A 22,252-nucleotide genomic window follows, 5' to 3' on the forward strand; every position below is an offset into this window, starting at 1 on the left:
TCCAAAAGAGGGAACAGAGTGGGAAAGGCAGCATTTAGTTTTTCACAAAAAAACTATTATTGAAAGAGATTAACCCTGGAGCTCATGCTTTTCTATTGTAGTCCTCAATGTTCAAGGATTAGGAAATAAAATAGCACACTATTACACAAACATAACCAATCTATATAAATAATGAAGTAACTCACACTGTCAGGCCTCCAGTATACTCCATACTGTTTTGGATTTCCATAAGCCAAGGTATAAGTTCCTATGTCTTGAGAATGAATGATGGATAAAACTGAACCACCAGAAGGATTTTTCATCATAGCTGAAGCCATTGTATCGTGTGGAATTTTTTTTTTTTCCATTTTAAGTAAGGAAAGGCCATTCTCAAGGATACAGGGTCCAACAACCAAAACCAGCTCTCAGCATTTGTTACTGTGATATACTCTGACTCCACCTCCTGTGACCATCTCATATCCTCATGAATCATCAGAAATGGCATTTGCTTTGCAGCAAATCTATGACGCTCAGTCCACAATGAAGAATTCAGAAAATGAACGTTCTTTCAAAACTCTTTTAACTCTAGGTCAGACATGGCTTCCAGTGCGTCTATACTGCTAAAGGGCTTGTGTGCACCTTTGAGCAGAGTCCAGAGTCCTTGTCCAAGAACGAGTTTTCTGACTTCTGCGGCAAGTTTTCTCTTAGGATCTTGCTTTTTTGGCCCTTTGACATACAGCTGCATTATGCGGTCAACCTCTGCAAGGGCCTTAGCTGCTGCTGCTAAGTCCCATCAGTCGTGTCCGACTCTGTGCGACCCCATAGATGGCGGCCCACCAGGCTCCCGTCCCTGGGATTCTCCAGGCAAGAACACTGGAGTGGGTTGCCATTTCCTTCTCCAATGCATGAAAGTGAAAAGTGAAAGGGAAGTTGCTCAGTTGTGTCTGACTCTTCGTGAACCTATGGACTGCAGCCCACCAGGCTCCTCCGTCCATGGGATTTCCCAGGCAAGAGTACTGGAGTGGGTTACCATTGCCTTCTCCTTCAGGGAGCTACTATTCAATTATTCTGCTGCTTGACAAAAAATTAATACCATTTAAATGGAGATGTCTTATCTCTGTTCAGCCAAACAGCATTGCCAGAGGACTTTACCAGTTTTCAGTTGTAATTAGAGGAACAGAGATTCCAAATACATCTTCGCCACTCAACTGGCAGATGAACTTGACCCAGATACGGTCCTTTCCATCTGATCATATCCACCCAGCTAGACCTGACATCCATAACGCAGGAACAGGGAGGAGAAATCAGAGGCCTGGAGCACCTGGTTTAAAAACTGCCAAACTCCTACCTTTGGGGCTCTTGAGGCGAGTCAGCATGCTCCACCTGTGGAGGTGCGTGCTCAGGAGAAAGTGGCCGCTCACTGCCGCTAGTAAACCCACCAGGCGCTGCTTCTGGTACCAGGCGGAGTTTTCCAACAGCTGCTGGCCCAAGCCCGGAGCCCCTCTGCGTCAAGCGTCGCTTACGTGCTATGTGGCGCCCTGCTCGGATCTCGCGTGAGCTCTGTGGGTCCTTCCAGCAGTGTGTTCACGTAGTGGCGAGCTCGCTGGGCTTGTCACTCTCCCCAAAGCGCCGGCAGGTGCCAGACACTTAGCCAGTTGGCCGTGGGGGTCGAAGCTGCAATGGGTGGTGCTGGGAGAGCCTCCTGGGTCGAGGTCTAAAAAGCTGGGGAGTTCTGACTTTCTGCATCTCTCAGGCGTGAATCCCTTGAACAGACTCAGAGCCTTCAACACCATCAGCACAACCCCTGAGGGCCGGAGTGGGCCTCACGCAGCCCCTGGAGGGGAAGACGCCTAACCTGGCTAGGCTCACAGATTCCCCTCCAGCGCAGCGCGTGTGCGCCGTCTCGGCCACTTCACCAAAGGAATGGTGCCTCGTGTGGGTTTATTTTTTATTTAATTTTCTGTCTGTTTTAATTTTTATGTTATATTGGAGTATAGTTGATTTACAGTATTGTATTAGTTTAAGGTGTACAGCAAAGAGAGTCAGCTATACGTATATATATATATATATTCCTATTCTTTTTCCATTTTTTTTTCTTATTTAGGTTTCAGAATATCGAGTAGAGTTCCCTGCATTATACAGTAGGTCCTTGTTGATTACCTGTATGGTTGTGTGTGTGTTAATTCCAAACTCCTAATTTATCCGTCTCCCTAGCATAATGTCGTTTTGATGAGAAACAGATAATACCGTGTGTGTGTGTGTGTGTGTGTGTGTGTGTGTGTGTGTGTGTGTGTAGAGAGATTCTGCAAATTGGCAAATGCTACACCAATATTAAGGTCTAACTGAAGAATGTATTGTACACTTCATCCAGAAGTAGAATTTTATGTACAGAGTTGTTACTTTTCTGTTAAACATTTATGTGGAAGACCTGATTTGAAAACTTATAAAAGTTCAGTGGTAAAACCATAATCTTGTCTTTCTCTAGTTAAAGAAAAATGTTGTAGGGAACATGGGTGTTCCCCTTTAGAGAAGCAAGTATGTTTTCTTGGAGCAGATGGGTGAGATGAAAGAGTCGAGCATAAGAAAAGGTGTCTATAAAATCAGTCAAGCAAAACATTAAGTGCTGCGAAAAGAGCTCAAGGTTTTCATTGTCTTTCAGAAGTTTGTTGTGTGTGTGGAGGGAAAATGATAACGGTAAATTTCAAAGGCAGCCTCTCTAAATGACTTCCTGTGAAATCTGTAGAACTGGTAGCATTCTGATAGCCTCTAGGTGAGGAATGAGGACGTGGAGCAGATGTTTTAATGTTATTATGACTTGGCGATAAGCATTTGCTTTGGCAACTCTAAACAAGGACCAATGAGTCTATGGTCAACTTCAGGAAGGAGGCAGCCCTTTGAAATGCCTGCAGCGCAAGTGACTCATGCTTTCCCAGTGATTCAGCAGGTTAATAATTAATAACATCTGAGTCTTGTGCAACTGAGTACACAAGAGCACTGCAGCCCACTGTGAATTCTTCACCCCTGATATGCTCAGGGTAAGTGTTTTGTTACCAAATACTCCCTGCAGTCATTCTTAGCCATTAATCTAAAGTTTCTTTGTTTATAGAATTGCTGTGAACCCACCAATTTATCATTGACAAATATTTGGTTCCTTTGGTTGATGAGACAAGTTGGAGATGGATCAGAACTCCAGGTCTCCCCACCTCCTGGCTACCAGGTAATGCTTCACAATGAAAGTGGATCTCAGACTGAATTCTGCTATGTGTACAAATATTTGTCAGCAGACTAGCATTGGCTTCTTCTGTAGGAAGGGAAAGACTCTGCTCTCAGTCCTTTTGTATATCCTGAAAGTATTTTGCAGGAAATAGCCAGTTCAGGAAAATGTGACTGTTTTCTAGCAGTGGAATTCAGTTAATCTGAGATTAAGGGTCAGACTCTCCCAAAAGCAGCAAACACAAGATACTGGGTGAGGCTTAAGGGACCACTTCTTTAAACCAGTCTCTATGTCCCAGCACCAGTTATTTCACCAATGAAAAATCATTTCTCATCTCCTTTTGTCAACTGACAACTTCTGGGGTTAGTGATAAAGATGGCTTGGGAATTCCCTGGTGGTCTAGAGGTTAGGATTCTGCACTTCTACTGCTGGAGCTTGGGTTTGATCCCTAGTTCGTGAACAAAGATACCACAAGCTGCGCAGCAAAAAAAAAAAAAAAAGGCTCAAGTAAAGAAGAAGTGCATGTGTGCTAAGTCACTTAAGTCATATCTCACTCTTTGCAACGCTATGGACTATAGCCCTCCAGACTCCTCTGTCCATGAGATTTTCCAGGCAAGAATACTGGCGTGGGTTGCCATTTCCTTCTCTAGGGGATGTTCCTGACCCAGGGATCAAATCCACGTCTCCTGGCTTCTGCATAGGCAGGCAGGTTCTTTACCAGTAGTGCCACCTGGGAGGCTGCCTATGGGTGCAGTCATTTGATAACGGTTTCCCTGATGGCTCAGCTGGTAAAGAATCTGCCTGCAATGTGGGAGACCTGGGTTCGATCCCTGGGTTGGGAAGATCCCCTGGAGAAGGGAAAGGCTACCCACTCCATTATTCTGGCCTGAAGAATTCCATGGACTGTATAATCCATGAGGTCACAAAGAGCTGGACAAGACTGAGCAACTTTCACTTTCTTTTCTAAAAGCTACCATTATCCTCTGAATACTTTACCAAACAGAGTTTTTACCAGAAAATCTCAAATATGCGTTACATCTAATTAGCATACATGCATATTTTATGTTCTAAGCTGTGAAGTAGCATGCATTTTGAGTAGATTACATGATGCAGCTCTTAAAATGGTTACGTATTTCTCTGACCCCAACTAAATAAATCCTCCTTAAGATACTTAATTTTTTTTGTCATTCAACATGTACTGTTAAGTGATTTTGTAGTTTTGTGAAATGAACAATTAGAACAGTTGGTTGTAAAGTCATAACTTATGTTTAAGTTTTTAACTTTCAAGTCCTGTAATATAACTAATAACTATTCAATTGAATGATTTTCAAGCTTGGAAAATGATGTCAAAATGAGAGGGAAGTTATCTAGCATTTCTTAGAAAGTAAATATAATCAACTCTGTATCCACAGGTTCCAAATCTACGCATTTCAACTAAGCACAGATGAAAAAGGCTTGATATACAAAATTCCTGAAAGTTTAAAAAGCGAAACTTGAATTTTCCTAATCTACCAGCAACTATTTACATAGCATTTACATTGTATTTACAACCATTTACATAGTATTTACATTGTATTAGGTATTGTAAGTAATTGAAATAAGATTTAAATTATATCTTAAGGGAGGATGTGCATAGGTTATAAGCAAATATTTAGCAGTATTATGTAAGGGTCTTGCGCATCTGAGGATTTTGTATCTGAGAGGCTCCAGGAGCCAATTCCCTGTGGATACCAAAGACTGCTGTATTGTTAGACAAAAAGATTGTTAGACAGAATTGGTTAACATAATTGTCAAACACATAAATCTTCTCCCCTGGGTGAAATCTATCCTCTTTTGTACTATTTTCACTTTGGGAAGCATTTCTCATCATTTTAAAAGGAAGCTTATGCTGGTGTTCAGATCTCTTGACGAGCATTTCTCATCTCATTTTATCTGCAGGCATCGGGGGCACCATAGGTTCTAGTTCTGAAATGTCACAATGTGCAGAGTCTCAGTTCTCGAGTGTTACATGGTACGGAGTTTATCCATTGAATCAGCCTCTCTTTCACAGTATTTATTGAGCAACAAATATGGATCAGGCAAAAGAAGCTAAAGATCTGAAAAAGACAGTCCCTGCCTTAAGAATGTCTCAGTCTGGCGGGGAGCCCAGGAGGGGCTGGTGTGGTGGCAGTAGGTGACAAAGCTGCCGAGAGCCTGGGCTCGGCAGCCCTCTGGCTGGGCTGGAATTCTGGCTGCCATTACTTGGTCTCCCTGTGGTTCAGCATCGCCACCTGTGAAATGAGTACACATCACATAGGGACATGTGCGGGCAACACGTGTTGGTTGTAGTTATTATTAAGTGTAGGGTGCTTGGGAGCTGCTTCCACAAGAAATCCCTGTGGTTTATCCGAATCAATTCAGACACCAGTTCCTTCCAAACTGAGCTCTTGGTTACGTTTCCTCTCTAGGATTTCCTTCCACTCCTGATCGTGACTCTAGTAAGAGTTGTTATTTCACACTGCTTTCCCTGGCCCTCAGCGGATGCATCTTTCAGTTGTCCCAGTCACTAATTTGAAAATCTTATATAATTGTCTTTCATCATCTCCCTCCCCTGTTCAAAATCTCCTTCAGTGTCTATCATCGTCTTGAGTATAAAATACACTCTTAGTCTGACATGGAAAACAGGATCTCCTGGAGATCAAGCAGTCCTGGGTCCCTCTTCGGGGACCCCTTTTTCCCTTAATGGGGTGACCCAAGGATGAAAGAGCAGATTGAACCAAGGAGGGTCTTGGAATGCAGGAATGGAAAAACCAGATCCTTATCATCCTTCCTCCTCCATATTGTAACTACTGATGGAACAGTGTAACCTGTCTCCCCTCCTACCCCAGAGGGAAAAGGTATTTGCCCTACTCTTCCCCTACCCAGTATACATGCCTCATCCAATCAGCAAGACTCCTATCCCACTCTTTATACCCTGAGTATAAAAGTGGACTAAGGACCCCCATTCAACGTTGGCTCTCTCTTGAGCTGGCCCACTGTTTAACAGCATCTCCTACTCTAATAAACTTGATTTCCCTCTCATTTTGTCTCATGTCTAGAAATTCTTTTCCAAGCCACGCCCAGACATTTTTGGTGGCCCGGAGGGGAACCTTGGAGTCTCTTCCCCATCTCCTCACTTCTTCCTCATGGGGGGAACCTTGGGGTCTCTTCTCCACCTCCCCACTTCTCCTTCCTCATAGGGACCCTCTGTGAACAGGCAAGTGCTGTGGAAGCAACTGAGGAACTCTGGCTGGAGTCACCCTCTGGTGTGCTCCAAAGACCCACTGCTCACTGAGCCCAGTAGCTGCCGGTGAGGGTGCCGGAACAAGGGTCTCTCCTTAGTCTCTTTTCAACTGAGGACTAGGCTAAGCAAGTCCTCATTGTGTGGGCATGGGTCAGCCACTTAAAAGCCATTAGGGCGCCTGACACATGAAGGGAGAAGGCAATGGCACCCCACTCCAGTACTCTTGCCTGGAAAATCCCATGGACAGAAGAGACTGGTAGGCTGCAGTCCATGGGGTCACTAAGAGTCAGACACGACTGAGCGACTTCACTTTCACTTTTCACTTTCATGCATTGGAGAAGGCAATGGCAACCTACTCCAGTGTTCTTGCCGGGAGAATCCCAGGGACAGAGGAGCCTAGTGGGCTGCCGTCTATGGGGTCGCACAGAGTCGGACACGACTGAAGCGACTTAGCAGCAGCAGCAGCAACAGCCACATGAAGACTCACGTGTGAGGATAACGGGGACACAGAACGGATCAGGCCGCAAGGGCATCCGCCCCCAGCAAGATAACTTCCATGCATCGTGTCAGGCACATAGTGGTTGAAGCAAAACAGAGAACTTCATCCCCTGGCCACCGCCTCCCCATAGGATTGTAAGGCAGATTCCTCAGCCTTCTTCCCTGTCACTTTCACTTCTTTCTCTTTTCAGTCCGGATTGATTTACAGGAGCCTGGGTGTTGCCTCTGAGCCATCCCAAGAGTGCCCTCCACATTTCAGGGAATCTCCAAATGTTGCTCCCAGGAATCTGTCTTTCTCTGCCTGGGTCACATGGTGCCCTAGCCACATGGTTCTCAGGGGTCACCTCTTGCTGTCGGACACGACTGTTGGGAGGGTCGGCCATCTTTGTGCCATTAGTCACATGGAGAGATGACTGGGACAAAAGGGATGCCTTTCTGTCAGCCGGTGACTCTTGGTGGCCCCATTCTATGGTGGTAGGCTAAGACTGGGTTCTGGTACGTCCTGGGAGCCTCTCTCAGACTCACCCCTTGGCTACATTCTCAGAAACTGGAAAATTTTGACCCTGCAAAAGGCCTGGCCCCAATACAAACTAGGGACCCCAAAAAAATGGCCTCTGAATGGCACGCCAAGCAGGGAAAGGACTCAGAATTTCCTTACGTTCAGTCCTTCATGGCCCTCAGTCAGAATCCGGATTTGAGGGACTCATGCCTCATGTCTTTCAGTTGCCTGCCTATCTCCTGCCCCCTCTGTCTCTCTCCATCAGATTTCCTAGACCAGTCCTTCTGGACCTTTCACATCCATATGCTCTCTAGGAAAGGATTCGGAGGTTCCCTTTGGTCCAGGTCTTTGTCCTATATTCAAAAGCCTGAAGGATCAAAAGCTCTCCTAACATCCTAAAGAATCCCCTTCTAACTACACTTATCTCTCAGGTTGGGAGGGAACCAAGCTTTTCCCACTCCTGAACATCCTAAAGAATTCCCTTCCAACTACTTCTGTTTCTCAGGGAGGGGAAGGACCCAGCTTCCCTCACTCCTGCAAATCCCCTTAACCCTTCAGATTCTTCTGATGGGACAAAGACCTCACTTCTCACCAAAGGGACAATCCAAGATTTTTATCAGCTGATCTGCCCCTGATATCAGAGCTAATTTGAGCACTATTTGGTCTATAATTTAGGTGACTACAGAAAGGAAAGATGACTTTTTGACACAGGATGGCCATTATATTCTTTAGACTCTGGAGAAAACTGGTTAAAATGGAATTCTTTTCTTGGAAACTCAAAACCTGTTCTTTTTGCATATGCAATTAAAAACAGCTAGCTTGTTAAAAAGCCTGCCTAGGGAAAAGCTTGAAGTTAACCCTTTCTGCGTCCCTGAAATGCACAGCTCACTTTGCCTGAGACCTCAGCCTTGGGCAAATTAGAACTTCAAAAAAAAAAAAAGATGGGGGGAGACGGGGGTGGTATCAAAGAGATATTTTAAATATCAAGTGGAAAACTATGAGATCTCCATCTGTCTGTCTGGATTTATGTATGTCTTAATGTATGTCTTTTTTAAATAATATTGCTGAAGTTGTAAATGAGTTCTAATTTAATTGGCCTAAAGAAAAATAAATGCTTACAAATCAGACAATTCTAAATACAAGAGAAATTTACCTAGAGAATGTCAGATTCATGTGAACTGGAAAATATTCAATATTAAATATCTAGTATTAATGTTTGTTTTGCTAATCTAATATAGCTATGTCTAAGAGTTATTAACATTAAGTATATTTTCATTGTGCCTAGGTTTATAATAAGTTAAATATTACTTCCTTCCACTCCTGATCGTGACTCTAGTAAGAGTTGTTATTTCACACTGCTTTCCCTGACAAGAGTCTTAAGCCCTCAGATGCATCTTTCAGTCGTCCCAGTCACTAATTTGAAAATCTTATAAAATTGTCTTTGATCATCCCCTTCCCTGTTCAAAATCTTCACTTGGCAGTAGCACTAACTTCCTCTTACAGAGAAACTAGAGATTTTGGACTATTAATGAATAATGTTTGATGCCATCCTGAGATGTTCTCTAGAATTTTTTTAAAGAAATTATCACTGGTATTTATGTTCACCAATCTATAGAATGCTAATATAAAGGTCAGTTCTTGGTTGCTTAAGCAAAGTAGGATGTGTGTTTTCAGTAAAGAAGGTATGAGGAATGGAATTACATTTTATGAAGGGAAAAGGAAGTAGGTCTGACTTAAGGGTGGCTGTTTCAGGATGGGAGAACAAAGTAATGGGTGCAGAAAGTGGTAAGATTTTATGGAAAGTGGACCCCAAGGCAAGAGTTTTGCACATAAATACAAGTTTTCTTGAGATGTTGAACTGCCTTTGATAATGGATTTTAAGTTTCTTTACCTTTGAAGTGATCTGTTCTGTTTACCTTTGAAATCTTCTTTGTTACTTTGGCTAAGTGGATATATAGTTTCACAGTGATCTATATGATTCTATCTGACTGAGTGTTATAAACCCTTTTGCTATTTATTGACAAAACTTCCTAGACAACTTGACTTCTGGGTAACTTTGGGATGCTTCAGAGGGCCCCTGAGACATCCCAAAGAGCTATTAAACTACCTGGGTTCATTGGACATATTAAATTAAATGGGAAGTACTGTTGAAGGGGTGATAAATCTTCTCAGGTTATAGTGTATGGTTGATGTTACTAAATAAAGATATTCTGAAATTATGTGGAATTCATATAGATCTTATATGCCCTGATAAAATGTGGTCATTATAATTCTAGTTATCATATTAAAGTATTACATATCACAGCAATGACCAGGCTACTTGGGCAATTGCAATTTAATCAGATTTTAAACTTGTCTTATATGGTTTCACTCTGATGCCTTTGCAAGAATACTGCTACTTTGAGATTTATGGAAAAGACTTTTCTGAGATTAACCAATAAACAAACTTTGCTTGTTTGTTATCTGATAAACTGGTAACAAACAGACTGTAATTTAGTCTACTCTCTCTGGTGACCCCATGGACTATATAGTCAATGGAATTCTCCGGGCCGGAATACTGGAGTGGGTAGCTTTCTCTTCTCCAGGGGATCTTCCCAACCCAAGGATTGAACCCAGCTCTCCCGTATTGCAGGCAGATTCTTTACCAGCTGAGCCATGGAAGCCCAGGAATACTGGAGTGGGTAGCTTTTCCCTTCTCCAGGGGATCTTCCTGACACAGCTGAGGAAGATCTTCCTTCCTACCAGCTGAGCTATGAGGGAAGCCCTATATGGTTTCACTCTGATGCCTTTGCAAGAATACTGATACTTCAAGATTTATGGAAAAGACTTTTCTGAGATTAACCAATAAACAAATTTTGCTTGTTTGTTATCTGGTTAACTCGTAACAGACTGTAATTTAGTCTACTCTCTATGTTAAGAGAACAAAGTTTTCTTAGAATGCAGCTTTCAATAACAGATTATGAATTTCTTTGCCTTTAAGTGATTTATATTTGTTTTTTAAATCTTTTGTTACTTTGGTAAAGTAAAGAAGCATTATTTAAGATTACGGTACATGTAGACAAAGCTCTTTCTGCTTCTACAAAAAATAAGCCCTCACGGTTAAACTTTTGCTATCCTGATGTCCTTAAAACATGGCAACAGTCTACTCCTAAATGGGGGAATTAAAAATGGGTGAATAGTCGCTGTGAATCAAAGCGTCAGGGCTATGGGAAATCCAAGACAGCCACTTGGCTTTTCCCGGCTCCCTGACAAACCTCATTTTTATTTGATGGGTTAAAGCCTTCCCTGGCTACAGGGTTAATGCCCTCAAAATGAAAAAAATCATGTTTCATTGTATTACGTTTTTTTCATTGTTAAACTAAGTTTCTAGTTTTGTTAATTAAGGCCTAGTGTTTACTAAGACTCATTTCTGAGATAGTTACCAATCTTCAGATAAAGATCAGATGCTCAATGATGTACACCCAGGAGATTAACACCAGGCTATAGGCATTTAACAAGTGAAGTCAGATGACCTGGGGTATACTGGGCTCTACCTAATGAAGGTTCTTGACTTAAAATCTTGCTTGTGACCTTACTAATAACTGCTCGCTATACTATTTTCTATGTCACTTGTTTCAGAAGATTGTTTCTTACGTTACCAAATGTGTGCCTGAGCCTGTGATAAAAGGCTGATATGCATCCACATGAGATCAATGATTGTAATAATATAACTCTAGATATGGGAGGAAGCGACAAGAGGGAATGTTTTCCTGGACCAAGAGGCTAGTAAAACAGGTATGGTCCAGAGACTTTTGCCACTCACCATGCCTGGTCCAATAATAGCACACAGAGTGGCTTGTCAATGGAATCTCCATTAAACCTGGGAATGAGCCTTCCCAGCCCCGCAGGACACAGCGGCCAGGAAATAACCCCAAAGCATGGTCAAATATGGGGCTAGGAAGGGGCTGGAAGTGGGCACTCGCCAGCTGCCTCTGCAAAGATTACATCACGACCACTGCAAGCTGCTGACCTTCAACACCCCCTGAAAGGAGCTCAGGGTGGAGATAAGAAATAAGGCACCCTGTGCTCTGGGAATGGAGAAGGAAATGGCAACCCACTTCAGTGTTCTTGTCTGGAGAATCCCAGAGACGGGGGAGCCTGGTCGGCTGCCCTCTCTGGGGTCACAGAGAGTCGGACACAACCGAAGCGACCTAGCAGCAGCAGCAGCAGCTCTGGGAAAAACCCAGAATAACCAGCCTTCACATAGTCAGATGTTTTCAGGTAAAGATTTTATGAGCCCAAATCCTTGCGTCTTCTCGTACCTAGAGAAACACTAATGTCACAAACCAAGGTCTGGCCCTGGTTCTCCTGGCTAGCCCCTGAGCAGCTTTGCTGTTTCTATTACTCTTTGGGACAAATATCTTTAACTTTCTTGTTAAGTTTGTTTCTTCTAGAATACAACAAATCTCCAAGTGATAGTTTGATATTCCCTGGCCAAGACCCAGACAATGCTGAAATAAGCCACTTTATCATTCGATGGACTCTCATCTGCCTCCGTAAATGCATCCTGACAGAGAACAGGCAAAGGGAACCCAGAGCCCCACGGTGCCCCAGTACAGCCTAAAGAAGCCAGAGCGGTCATCGCCCCCTTTCCTTTGAGACTGGGTTCCCAAATGCCTGAGAAGGGAAATAAGTAGATAGTTAGAGATGAGCAGGGTATCAAAAGGGGCATGTGGTGACCCAAGGATGAAAGAGCAGATTAAACCAAGGAGGTTTTTGGAACAAGAGGAGCACCTCTTGTTCCTGCATTTTGGAATGCAGGAATGGAAAAACCAGACCCTTCTCGTCCTTCCCTCCCCCATGTTGTAACTATTAATGGAACCATGTAACCTGTCTCCCCTCCTACCCCATAGGGAGGAGATATTTGCCTTACTCTTCTGCCCACTCAGTATACCTGCCTCATCCAATAAGCAAAGGACCCGCAAGACCTCTATCCCACGCCTTGTACCCTGGATGAGGAACCCCCATTCAATGTCGGTTCTCCCTTGAGCTGGCCCGCTGTTCTAACAGCGTCTCCCACTCTAATAAGCTTTATTTCCCTCTCATTCAGTCTCATGTCTGTAAATTCTTTTACCAACCTGCGCCTGGACCACGACACCTAATACTTATTTTTATTGTCTGCTCTGGGTCTCAGTTGTGGCATGTGAAATCTTTTATTTGGGGCATGTGGGATCCAGCTCTCCAACCAGAGATAAAACCTGGGTCCCCTGCATTGGGAGCACGGAGTCCTGGCCACTGGACCGTAAGCCCCTTTGGGGCTGTGAAATGCCTTATTAATGTGTGAAAATGGAGAACTGCTAAAATAAAACTCTCAAAATTTTGTACATTTACATGTCTGCAACGTATAATAAACATATAAATACATGTTCATATGTATTTATGAGAACAAATACATAAATATAATTGTGTAATTCACAAGATAATTGGAGAAATTCTACAGTTCTTAATTTATAGTTGATATGATTCATATTTGGTACACAGATTAATAGCCATATGCTGACTAGAGCATCTTCCTCTTTCCTTATGATCAGTGAACTTCTCTGGTATTAGTTAGGAATGGTTTTGTCTGGAACTAATGACTTATACAATATCAGTTTATTATGTCTCATGATTCTGCCATCTGGGTTGAACTCACTGAGCCTATTCCCTCTGCATTTTCTGGGGCTGGAACGTTCAAGATAGCTTCATTACTCACATGTCTGGTGCTTCAGCCAGGCTGCTGGGATAACTGGTGCCTGGCTGGGGGCCTCTTTCTCCATGTGGTCTCACGTGGCTAGCTTGGGCTTCCTCAGAGCATGACAGTCTCCGGGTATGTAGACTTCTTAACCTGGTAACTCATTTCTGAGAGAGGAAGTCCCTCTTTGAGATTAGTCCTTGAACTGGTGGTGTGTCATTTCCATCATATTCTGTTGGTGAAAGTAAGATACAAAGCCAGCCCTTTAAAGGAGAGGGGAAATAGAATATAAACGCCACCTTACCTCTGGATGCAGGAAGCAACGTGTGAGTCCAGCGAGGGGAGGGAGGGTCACAACCAATTCTGAGGGCTTGGCTACCTGTCAGGTAACATCCATATGGAGGCAGCTGCCGTACTGAGTCGCTGGTTCTACTGTGATACCTTTGGCACCCCTCTCATTGCTGAAAGGTCATGGCATCACCTCTGCGTCAGTCTCTCCTCCTCAGGTCCAGAGGTAGGAAACGGAAGTGGTGGCTTTCCTTGGGCGCTTCCTTGTAGTCACATAAAGAAGAAATCTTTCTCACAAGCTCCAATCAGATTTCTTGTTACATGTCTTTGTGCGAAATTGGATCATATCTACCGTTAAAAAGGATGAGTCTGTTCCCTAAGTTGTAAAGTCACATCCTAATCAAAATTGGATTTCTGAGAGCAGTATGGAAAAGGGAGAATAGATTTTATACAAGCAACAGTGTTGGCCATGTACTGTAACTGCTTATATACAGCTTATATACTACAACCAACATTGTAGAACAGTTACATAATTGTATATAACTTTAGATAACACTGTAATAGTCACATTAGATATTTACCAGCTACCATCCACATAACAAGCCTCAGACCAGTGTTTGACTTTAAGAACTCTTTGCCTCTAGTGAGAAGAGCCATCCAGATCCAAGGCAAAGAGCATAAATTGCGGGAGGTGTGCAGAATTGGGGCCAAAACATTCCATCTAAAATCCCCTCATATTTATAATCTAGGCATTCTGAAATCTTTGCCTGTCCTTATGCACTCAAAGGTCACACATCTTGTCTTGAGGCTGCCATTCCATGTACCCGTAACATCTCCCCTTCTGCCTTCACCTGACCATCCTTCAAGATTCAGCTCAAAAGGCATTTCTTCCCCTGGGCCTTCTCCTACTCTTAAGCTAGATTAAAGGCCTCTGTTGCCTGTCTGCTCCCATGGTGCTCGGAGCTCATCACCACTGTGCTAATCCTCTTATCAGATTTATTAATATTGTGTGTTTACTTATATATGTTTCACATTAGATCACAAAGACAGCCTAATGCCCTTCAACTAAAGCTAGGATTCCATTTTCTGAGTCCTCATATCTTCAGTGCTTAAAGAGTATTTGGGTCCCAGTAGAGAATCAAATGCTGGTCGACTAAATGGATGGACAGTAGGCTGACATTCTATCCTGAAGGCAAGAGGAAGCCACTGGATGATTCTAAATGTGATTGTTATTGTTGTGATTTCAGAGGGGGGACAGTTTGTTAGCAGTGAAGAATGCAGTAGAATGGGTGAGGCTGAAGAGGTGAAAAGATTAGGAAACGGACATAAGACTCTATGAAGTAATGAGAGATAGAACTAAAATGACGCCAGTGTTGAGGGTGAGAGCAGAACAGACCCAATATTTAGAAAATAAAAAGACCCTAATTCCCTGTTGGTTCTGGGGGGTAAAATAGAGGCCAACTCTTGGCTGATTTTTATGTTTCTGGCTTGCGTTACCCATGAAAGATAGAGCCTTTTCTTCATATTGGAAATGTACCACAGGAAAGATATTCTGGAGTCCAACTTTAGAATAATGAGCATGTGGTACCAGTGGAACACCCGTGAAAAGAGTCGAGGAGGCAGTGGGAATAATTGTAGCTTACGTGAGAAACGAGAGCCTGATAATTAGATTTGGAAATCATAGATTAGTAAAGTCATAGAAATAGCTGTGTTCCACAGAAGAAATGAGAGGAGGGGCGGAGAACACACGTAGTAAGAACCAGCACTGACCAATGATGGAAACAAACCTGTGAAGATACTGAGCAGGAGCAGCTGGAGAAGCAGGCAGAAAGTGGGGTGGACTAGTTTGTTAGGGCTGCCATAGCAAAATACCGCAGACTCCACGGCTTACCCAACAGAAATCTATGTCTCACAGTTCGAGAGGCTAGAAGTCCAAAGTCAGGGTGCTGGCAGGTTTGGTTTCTGCTGAGGCCTGCCGTCTTGGCTCCCAAGCAGCCTCCTCCTCGCTGTACGTGCACATGGCTTTCTGTCTGTGTATTCACAGCAACATCCTCTCCTTCTGAGAACGTCAGTCACAGGGGGTCGGGATCCTTCCCTCAGAGACAGTCATGTTGTAGGGTGGGGCTTCAACCTGTGAATGCTGGGGATACAACTCAGTTAGTACCAAGGGGATACAGAAGCAGCCCGGCAGGAAAGGAAGGAGATGATGTGCAAGCATCTACAGCGTTAGACAAGATTCCGACTGAATTGTGCCTACTGGGTGTATTGGCGACCAAGGTGTGAGCCAATCGGGGTTTCCACCGGATAGGGGGCGGGGGCTGCAGTGGCTGATTAGTGAGAAAGAGACAAGGAAGCAACAGCAAGGGTGGCGCTGATCATTCCAGAGTCTTCTCAGAATACAGGGCGCAGGTAGATCAACCACCTGACCAGCTTATCCTAGAGTGGAGACTCCAGAGCTGCACAGGCCTCTTTCTCAGCCGGCCTCTGGTCCTTACTGCTCTGCTGCTGCTGCTGCTGAGGTGCTTCAGTCGTGTCTGACTCTCTGCGACCCCATAGACGGCAGCCCACCAGGCTCCCCCGTCCCTGGGATTCTCCAGGCAAGAACACTGGACTGGGTTGCCATTTCCTCCTCCAATGCAAAGTGAAAAGTGAAAGGGAAGTCGCTCAGTCGTGTCTGACTCTTTGTGACCCCGTGGACTGCAGCCTACCAGGCTCCTCTGTCCATGGGAGTTTCCAGGCAAGAGGACTGGAGTGGGGTGCCATCTCCTTCTCCATACTACCCTGCAACCTTGGCCAAATACAGTCTTTCTCAACCTCAGCTGCTTATGTGTGCTTACCTGAAAGTTGAAAAGTAGAGTAATACTGTGAGGATGTGCTCCAGAAGTTAAGGGATTATCTTTGGGTGACAGGGTTAAGGATCCTTTTCATTTTCTGCCTTTGACTTATCTGTATTTCAGAATTTTTCTACCTAGAATTAACATATATTACTTTAGTGATTTTAAAAGGTTCTGTTGTCTCCAAAAGAAGCTGTTCATGCTTTCTGTAAACATGCAGCAGAATTGCAGTTTCTGTGAGTATCTGGAGAACTGCAAACAAGGAAATGAAAATGGAGTTGAGAAAGAGGCTCGTTTTTCTCTTTAGTGAGGACAGACGTGCCCTGAATACTGTAGGGCACAGAGGTGGGTTCACAGCTGAGAAAAATCTGTGTTTGCAAAGATTTTGTAATTGGTGGGTTAGAATGCCTCTAAATAAATGAATATGCTCCTTGTCAAAATAGGACAAAACATTTTAAAAACAGGTGATTGTTGTTTAGTTGCTCAGTTGTGTCCGACTCTTTTGGGACCCCATGGACTGTAGCCTGCCAGGCTCCTTTGTCTATGGGATTTCCCAGGGTAGAATACTGGAGTGGGTTGCCATTTCCTCCTCCAGGGGATCTTCCCAACCCAGGGATGGAACCGAGTCTCCTGCACTGGGAGACAGACAAGGTTTTTACCACTGAGCCACCAGGAAAGCCTGATAGGTTAAATAAACTAAATGTTCCTAGGGTTCTTCCTGGGGGAGGAGGGATGGCATTAGGCTGGAGGAGGTAGCATCCTGGATGAATGAACTGAGAGGCTGGGTGTCCCTCACGCAATCACTGCCATCTCAGGGCTATGGGTCAGCTTCACAGTGGAAGGGAAATTGGTCCAGAGGTTAGAGCTGAGGATGCAGAATGGCCAAGGTGCATGGAGAGGAATTTCCCTGACCACTGCTTTAGTTCCAGTAACTCAACAGCTGCATGTCAGAAAATTCAGGGGAGTGGAAAGTTTTTGCCTCCTCACAGCTGGGAGATGCAAGACTGGCAGTAACCACGTTTTGATCAGTTCAGTTGTTTTCTGTGTGTATGTTCAGAGTTTGTAAAGCTGGAAAGATGAAATAAGCAAGCTGTGTAACTTTTGTTCAAGTGGGTTTTTACTGTTTTTCAATTTGATCAGAACATAAAAATTTCCCCCTTGTTTTCCTTTTTTTTAACACAGTTACTCCAGCTTTCTATTTCTTTGTCTGTTTACTTGGCTGTGCTGGTCTTAGTTGCTGCATGTGTGATCTAGCTTCCTGACCAGGGGTTGAACCTGGGCCCCCGGTACTGAGAGCTTGGAGTCTTAGCCACTAGACAACCAGAGAAAACTCCCCCTCCTTGTTTCTCAAGCCAGGAGTCATACTTTTAGTTTTTGTTTCCATCTGTAAAAGGCCTAGTGTTTGCAACTGGATCGTAACTGCTTGTGTGAACGCACAGTAGACGACATTAAGTTAAATATGCAACCCTGTGTGAGGACCATGGCTTAAAGGTATCAGGCTGTTCTTACAGTGAGAATCCCCAAAGGAAGGTCATATGGACAGATTTGTAAGACTGTCAAATTGCAGTATACGTGAGTTTACATGACTCTGATTTCACCTCAGTGGTTTCTGAAAGATGAGTCTGCACTTGGCAATGCTGAATTCAGACTCTCAGTTTCACAGGGGATTGAGGATGATACCAGAAATGTTAAAGGCAAACAAAATTAAAATCAGTATTAATCATATACAATGACAGAGATCACCAGTTAAATATTCCATCCTGGATTCAGATACCTTAAACTTGGCCTCTAAGAATGTAGAATATCTGTTCATTGCATGCAATAAATATAGAAAAGAAGGCCTTTGGAATTGATTGGGCATTTATTTGCCTCACTGTGTTTCTGGGAGTAAGGAAGTGAGTGTATGTATACTGGCCAGAGGAACTTGGGTAGGTTTAGAAAAAGAGAAAAAAACAAAACCACATACTTCTCCATTTGTAAGAAAAGGAAATAGTATGACATCATCCTCAGCTAAAATCTAGCTTGTTTATATCTCAGTTTGTTAGGTAATAGAATGCCTTGTCCCAAGTGATTAAATAGGATGATTAAGTACAGTTTTCTTCTGAATCTTGATTACATCATTCATTTATTCACATAACAAATGTCTCTTAAACACCTATTCTGTGCTAGGTCCTGAGTATACAATAGTGAGTGGAGGAAAAGATATATAATTCCTGTCCTCGAGAAATTTGGACATGAATTGGGAGAATGGAAAGGAAAAAAAAGGACACAGATTATTATAAAACTGCAGGTGTAGTAAGTGCTAAAAACGAAAGGCCTATGGTGCCAAGTGAATCTATAATGAAAGGGAGGGCGGGGAAAGCTTGCCCATCAAGGAAGTCAGGATTCACCCAGGAAGACCAGGAGCAGGCTGGGTGGAAGGGAGGTCAGAGGAAGCAGAAGAAAGGGAGTGCACATCCCTCTGGTGGAGCGGGGAGGAACACACCCTGGGCAAGTTCTAGGAATCTAGAGCTGCTCTCAGTGGAAGCGGAGAAACCCGGGAAGGTCACAAGAGAGGAAGGGGCTCCAGGATACCTTAAAGGAGCTTTTTCCTGTTCTCTAGCTCAAGAGCTGCAGGAGGTCTTCAAACGACTTTAATAGAAGGGTTGGTACAATCAGGTTTGCCTTTTGGAAAATTGACTTCCACTCTAATTTGAGAAATGGAGTGAAAAGGCCCACAATGGCTCTGACTGGGGATGCATGGATGGAAAACTCCTACTCAAGGGATGGTGGTGGCCTGGATGGCGACTGCGGAGGAAACAGGAGAAACGGATTTTGAACTCAACTTTCCTCCATCACTCAAGTGGCTTTGGCAAGGCCGTTGGTGGGAAGGAAGATGCCCAGCCCTGCTGATTTCATCCCGCTTCCTGCATCCTAAATTCTAGAGCTACGAAGTAGTCTTTTCCTAAAAGATGCAGGCAGAGGCAGCTTCCATGCTGGGTGGAGCAGTGGTGACAAGACTTAAATTTATTCCAGGATCACGCAAAAGAACTCTTGAGATTGACAGGGAAGATGGCAGGGTTGGGTTTCCAGGGAGAGCTAGTTGCCTTTATTCCCAGTAACGCTGGCCACCTGCCTCTGCAAACAAGCTTTCTCTCAGATAAAAGAGTTTTATTGTGCAACCTGCTGGAAGATCTCCTGACCAGAGGGCTGTACTGAATCTAAATCTTTCAGGGCTAGAAGTAGGGTGAGCATATCTAACCAGGACACACGGGAAAGAGAAGGGGGGCCTGCTAATAATTCAACTTTGAAGCAAATATACACCAAGATTGTGTGGGGGCAAACCTGGCCACCTTACCAAGATGGGGAAGTTGGAAGTTCAGCCTGTTCTGCTCTCACCCATGTCCCCTTTTGCAGGGAGGGGCTCAGGGTCCTGTCCTATCACAGACCCTGGCACTTACACTTTTACTCTCACACTTTTTCCCCTACCCGATACATTCTGAAGATAACACTTCCCGTTACAGTTATCACTCTGTGATGGGTTGTATTAGTAATTGCTCACTGAGTCACTCCCAGAAAGAGTCGATTCCAACTGGGAGGCATCACCCAAGAGCTCATCAGAAATGCTGCCTCTTAAGACATGCTGAAGCAGAAGCCGCCTTTTAACACGATTTTCAGGGGGTCCGTGGGTACACTGAAGTGTTCCACCTGCAGTAAGATAAATATTTTACAATGTGACGATGTAGGCAAACACAATTAATTGAAACAAAAGTCTAATGAGGAAATACTACTTTATTAGGGGAAAAACAGCTTGTGCTAACAACTCGGATTTCAGCATCTACTCTTGGGTAGCCACTTGAAGTTTGAAAACCCCGCTCTGAGTCACTTAGGAGCAGCCCGAAGAGGGTTGTAGGGAAGTGGGAGGATGCTTGTTGGGGGTGCTCTGGAGAGTGCGCATACACCCTGCGTTCAGTGACTTTCTGGAACTTGTGCACTTATTGCTCAGCAGTCCTCGGAGCGGGGAACGTGGAGGGCAGCGAGGGGCCGCTGAAAGTTTGCCGAAGCCCCGGAGGGGCCGGTCCCGGGGCCGTGATTGGCAGCTGCGAGAGAGGGCGAGGGCCGGGAGCCGAGCCGCGGAGCAGGCTCCGGGCGGCGAGAGGTCCTGCCCAGCTGTTGGCGAGGAGTTTCCTGTTTCCCCCGCGGCGCCCGGGCGAAGTCGTGAGTCACTCGCACGCCGGGCCCGACGACACTCCGCGCGCGCACCCGCCGGCCGGGCCGGCCTCCAGCTCCGCTCCCCTCGGCCGCCGGGTCCCCCCGCGCCTCGCCCGCCGCCACCTCCCTGCGGCCCGCGGCGCCACATCTGGCCGCACCGCTGCTGGGCGCCCGGCGCGGGTCCGGAGGGCGCGGAGGCGCGGCGTACGCGCTCGGGCCGGTCTATGAGGAGCGGCGGGGGCTGCCATGGGCCGGGGGCTGCTCGGGGGCCTGTGGCCGCTGCACGTCGTCCTGTGGACGCGCATCGCCAGCACGATCCCGCCGCACGTTCCCAAGTCGGGTGAGTGGCTCCCCGCCTGGACTTGGCGCCGGGGTCCCCGGGTCCCCGCCGGGCTGCGCTTGACAGTCGGCCTGGGAGGCGGGCCGAAGCCGGGACGCGGCCTGGGTCCCCGTGCCCCGGTGCCTTGTGCTGGGACGAGTGGGCTTTTCTTTCCAAAGGCCAGGAAAGTGGCTTCGGCGGGGGGCGCGCAGGGCGCCCGGTCCCCTTTGTGCGGGCAGGAAGGGCGCTGCGTCCCGGGCCGCCCCCACCCCCGGAAAGGGAAGTTTGAGAAGTTGGTGATCGGCGGAGGCAGGACGCGGCGGGCCTCGGAGTGAGCGGCGGGCACACCTGGTCCGGGCCTGGAGTGGCCCAGCGCCCCGAAAGGGCAGGGTCCCCCATTCTCTGCTCCTTCCCAGGGTGACATGCCCCCGGACCGGCCTCTTGGCCCGGAGTAACTTTAGCAAAGTTTAGAGGAAGAGAGCGATTGCCAAAGGAAAGTTGTCTGGTTCCACTTGGGGTAGGCATGGATGAGACCAGAGGGAGAGCTTGTCAGGTGGAAGGCGGAGTGTTTACTGAGTGCCTGCTAGGTGCTGGGTGCCTGAGATGTTGCCGGGAGCAGGACAGCCCCGGCTTCGGGCTTGAAGGCTCTCTGCAGTGGTTTGGTGGAAACAGAGGGGTTAAAATCTTAAATACCCCTGCCCACCTGATCTTGATGTCTAGAGGGTTTTGAGGGGAGGAAAATGCAGAAATTGCGCTCTTAAGGATTTGTTATGAAAAGTATCCAACCCCTGAGACCTCGACAGTTAGAAATTTTGCAACTCTTAGCTGCAGACCTGAGTATATGCATCTGGAATCTGGTAACAGACCCAGAGTCTTTGGACCTTCGTGGGCCTCAGTCTCCTCATGTGCGGAAGGACGCGGTTAGGTCTGGATCATTTTAGTTCCCTTCATCTTTATCGTCTTGTGTCTCTCTCCTTGCTTTTGATGACTTGGAGATGCCCCGCGGCGAGTAGGGATGAAATGTAGAGGATCGGACAGCCCCCTTCCCTCTTGAGGACACATTCTGTTTACCAAGGGCCAGAGGCAGACCACGTTTGGTTTTGTCTGGAAGAGATGTGGAGGAGTTTCTACACAGGACATTCCCTAGTCCTTGAAGTGGATTGACAACTCTTAAGAATTATGTTTTATGCTGAAGGTGGCATGGAGATGGGAGTTTTTAATAGAATGAGGAAGAAGCAATATTGTAAACAAAAAGATCCTAACACAAATTTGAGATCTACGGTTTACTAACAGTCCACTGTTTTATTCTTGGGTGCTTTCTCACATTGCAGTACCAGAATGTTTGACTCTCTGATTATACTCCAGACTCTTAAAAAACCAAGTTATATTTTGCTAATATTTTAAATGGCACCCTTAGTTTTCAGTTTACATTAGAAATCATTAAAACTTTTGTTT

The 22,252-nt window shown here is 45.4% G+C and overlaps 1 protein-coding gene and 1 pseudogene across 7 annotated transcripts in view; one reads left to right on the forward strand and one right to left on the reverse strand.

Moving 5' to 3' along the window:
- Nucleotides 1–301: 301 nt before the first annotated feature.
- On the reverse strand, nt 302–20,626 carry LOC138087755 (tyrosine--tRNA ligase, mitochondrial-like; annotated as a pseudogene).
- TGFBR2 (transforming growth factor beta receptor 2) overlaps nt 19,930–22,252 on the forward strand; it is an 89,526-nt gene continuing 87,203 nt past the window's right edge. For 4 of the 7 annotated variants that reach the window (XM_068982913.1, XM_068982918.1, XM_068982916.1 and 1 more), the window contains exon 1: nt 20,725–20,818. In XM_068982913.1, coding sequence (XP_068839014.1) covers nt 20,725–20,818 — 94 coding nt within the window. Of the gene's footprint in view, nt 19,980–20,711; nt 20,819–22,252 lie in introns of those variants that run through there. The other 3 variants (XM_068982912.1, XM_068982914.1, XM_068982915.1) reach the window with 2 other exon arrangements.

The sequence above is a fragment of the Capricornis sumatraensis genome, chromosome 10 (genome assembly GCF_032405125.1).
Source record: "Capricornis sumatraensis isolate serow.1 chromosome 10, serow.2, whole genome shotgun sequence".
Taxonomy (NCBI): domain Eukaryota; kingdom Metazoa; phylum Chordata; class Mammalia; order Artiodactyla; family Bovidae; genus Capricornis; species Capricornis sumatraensis.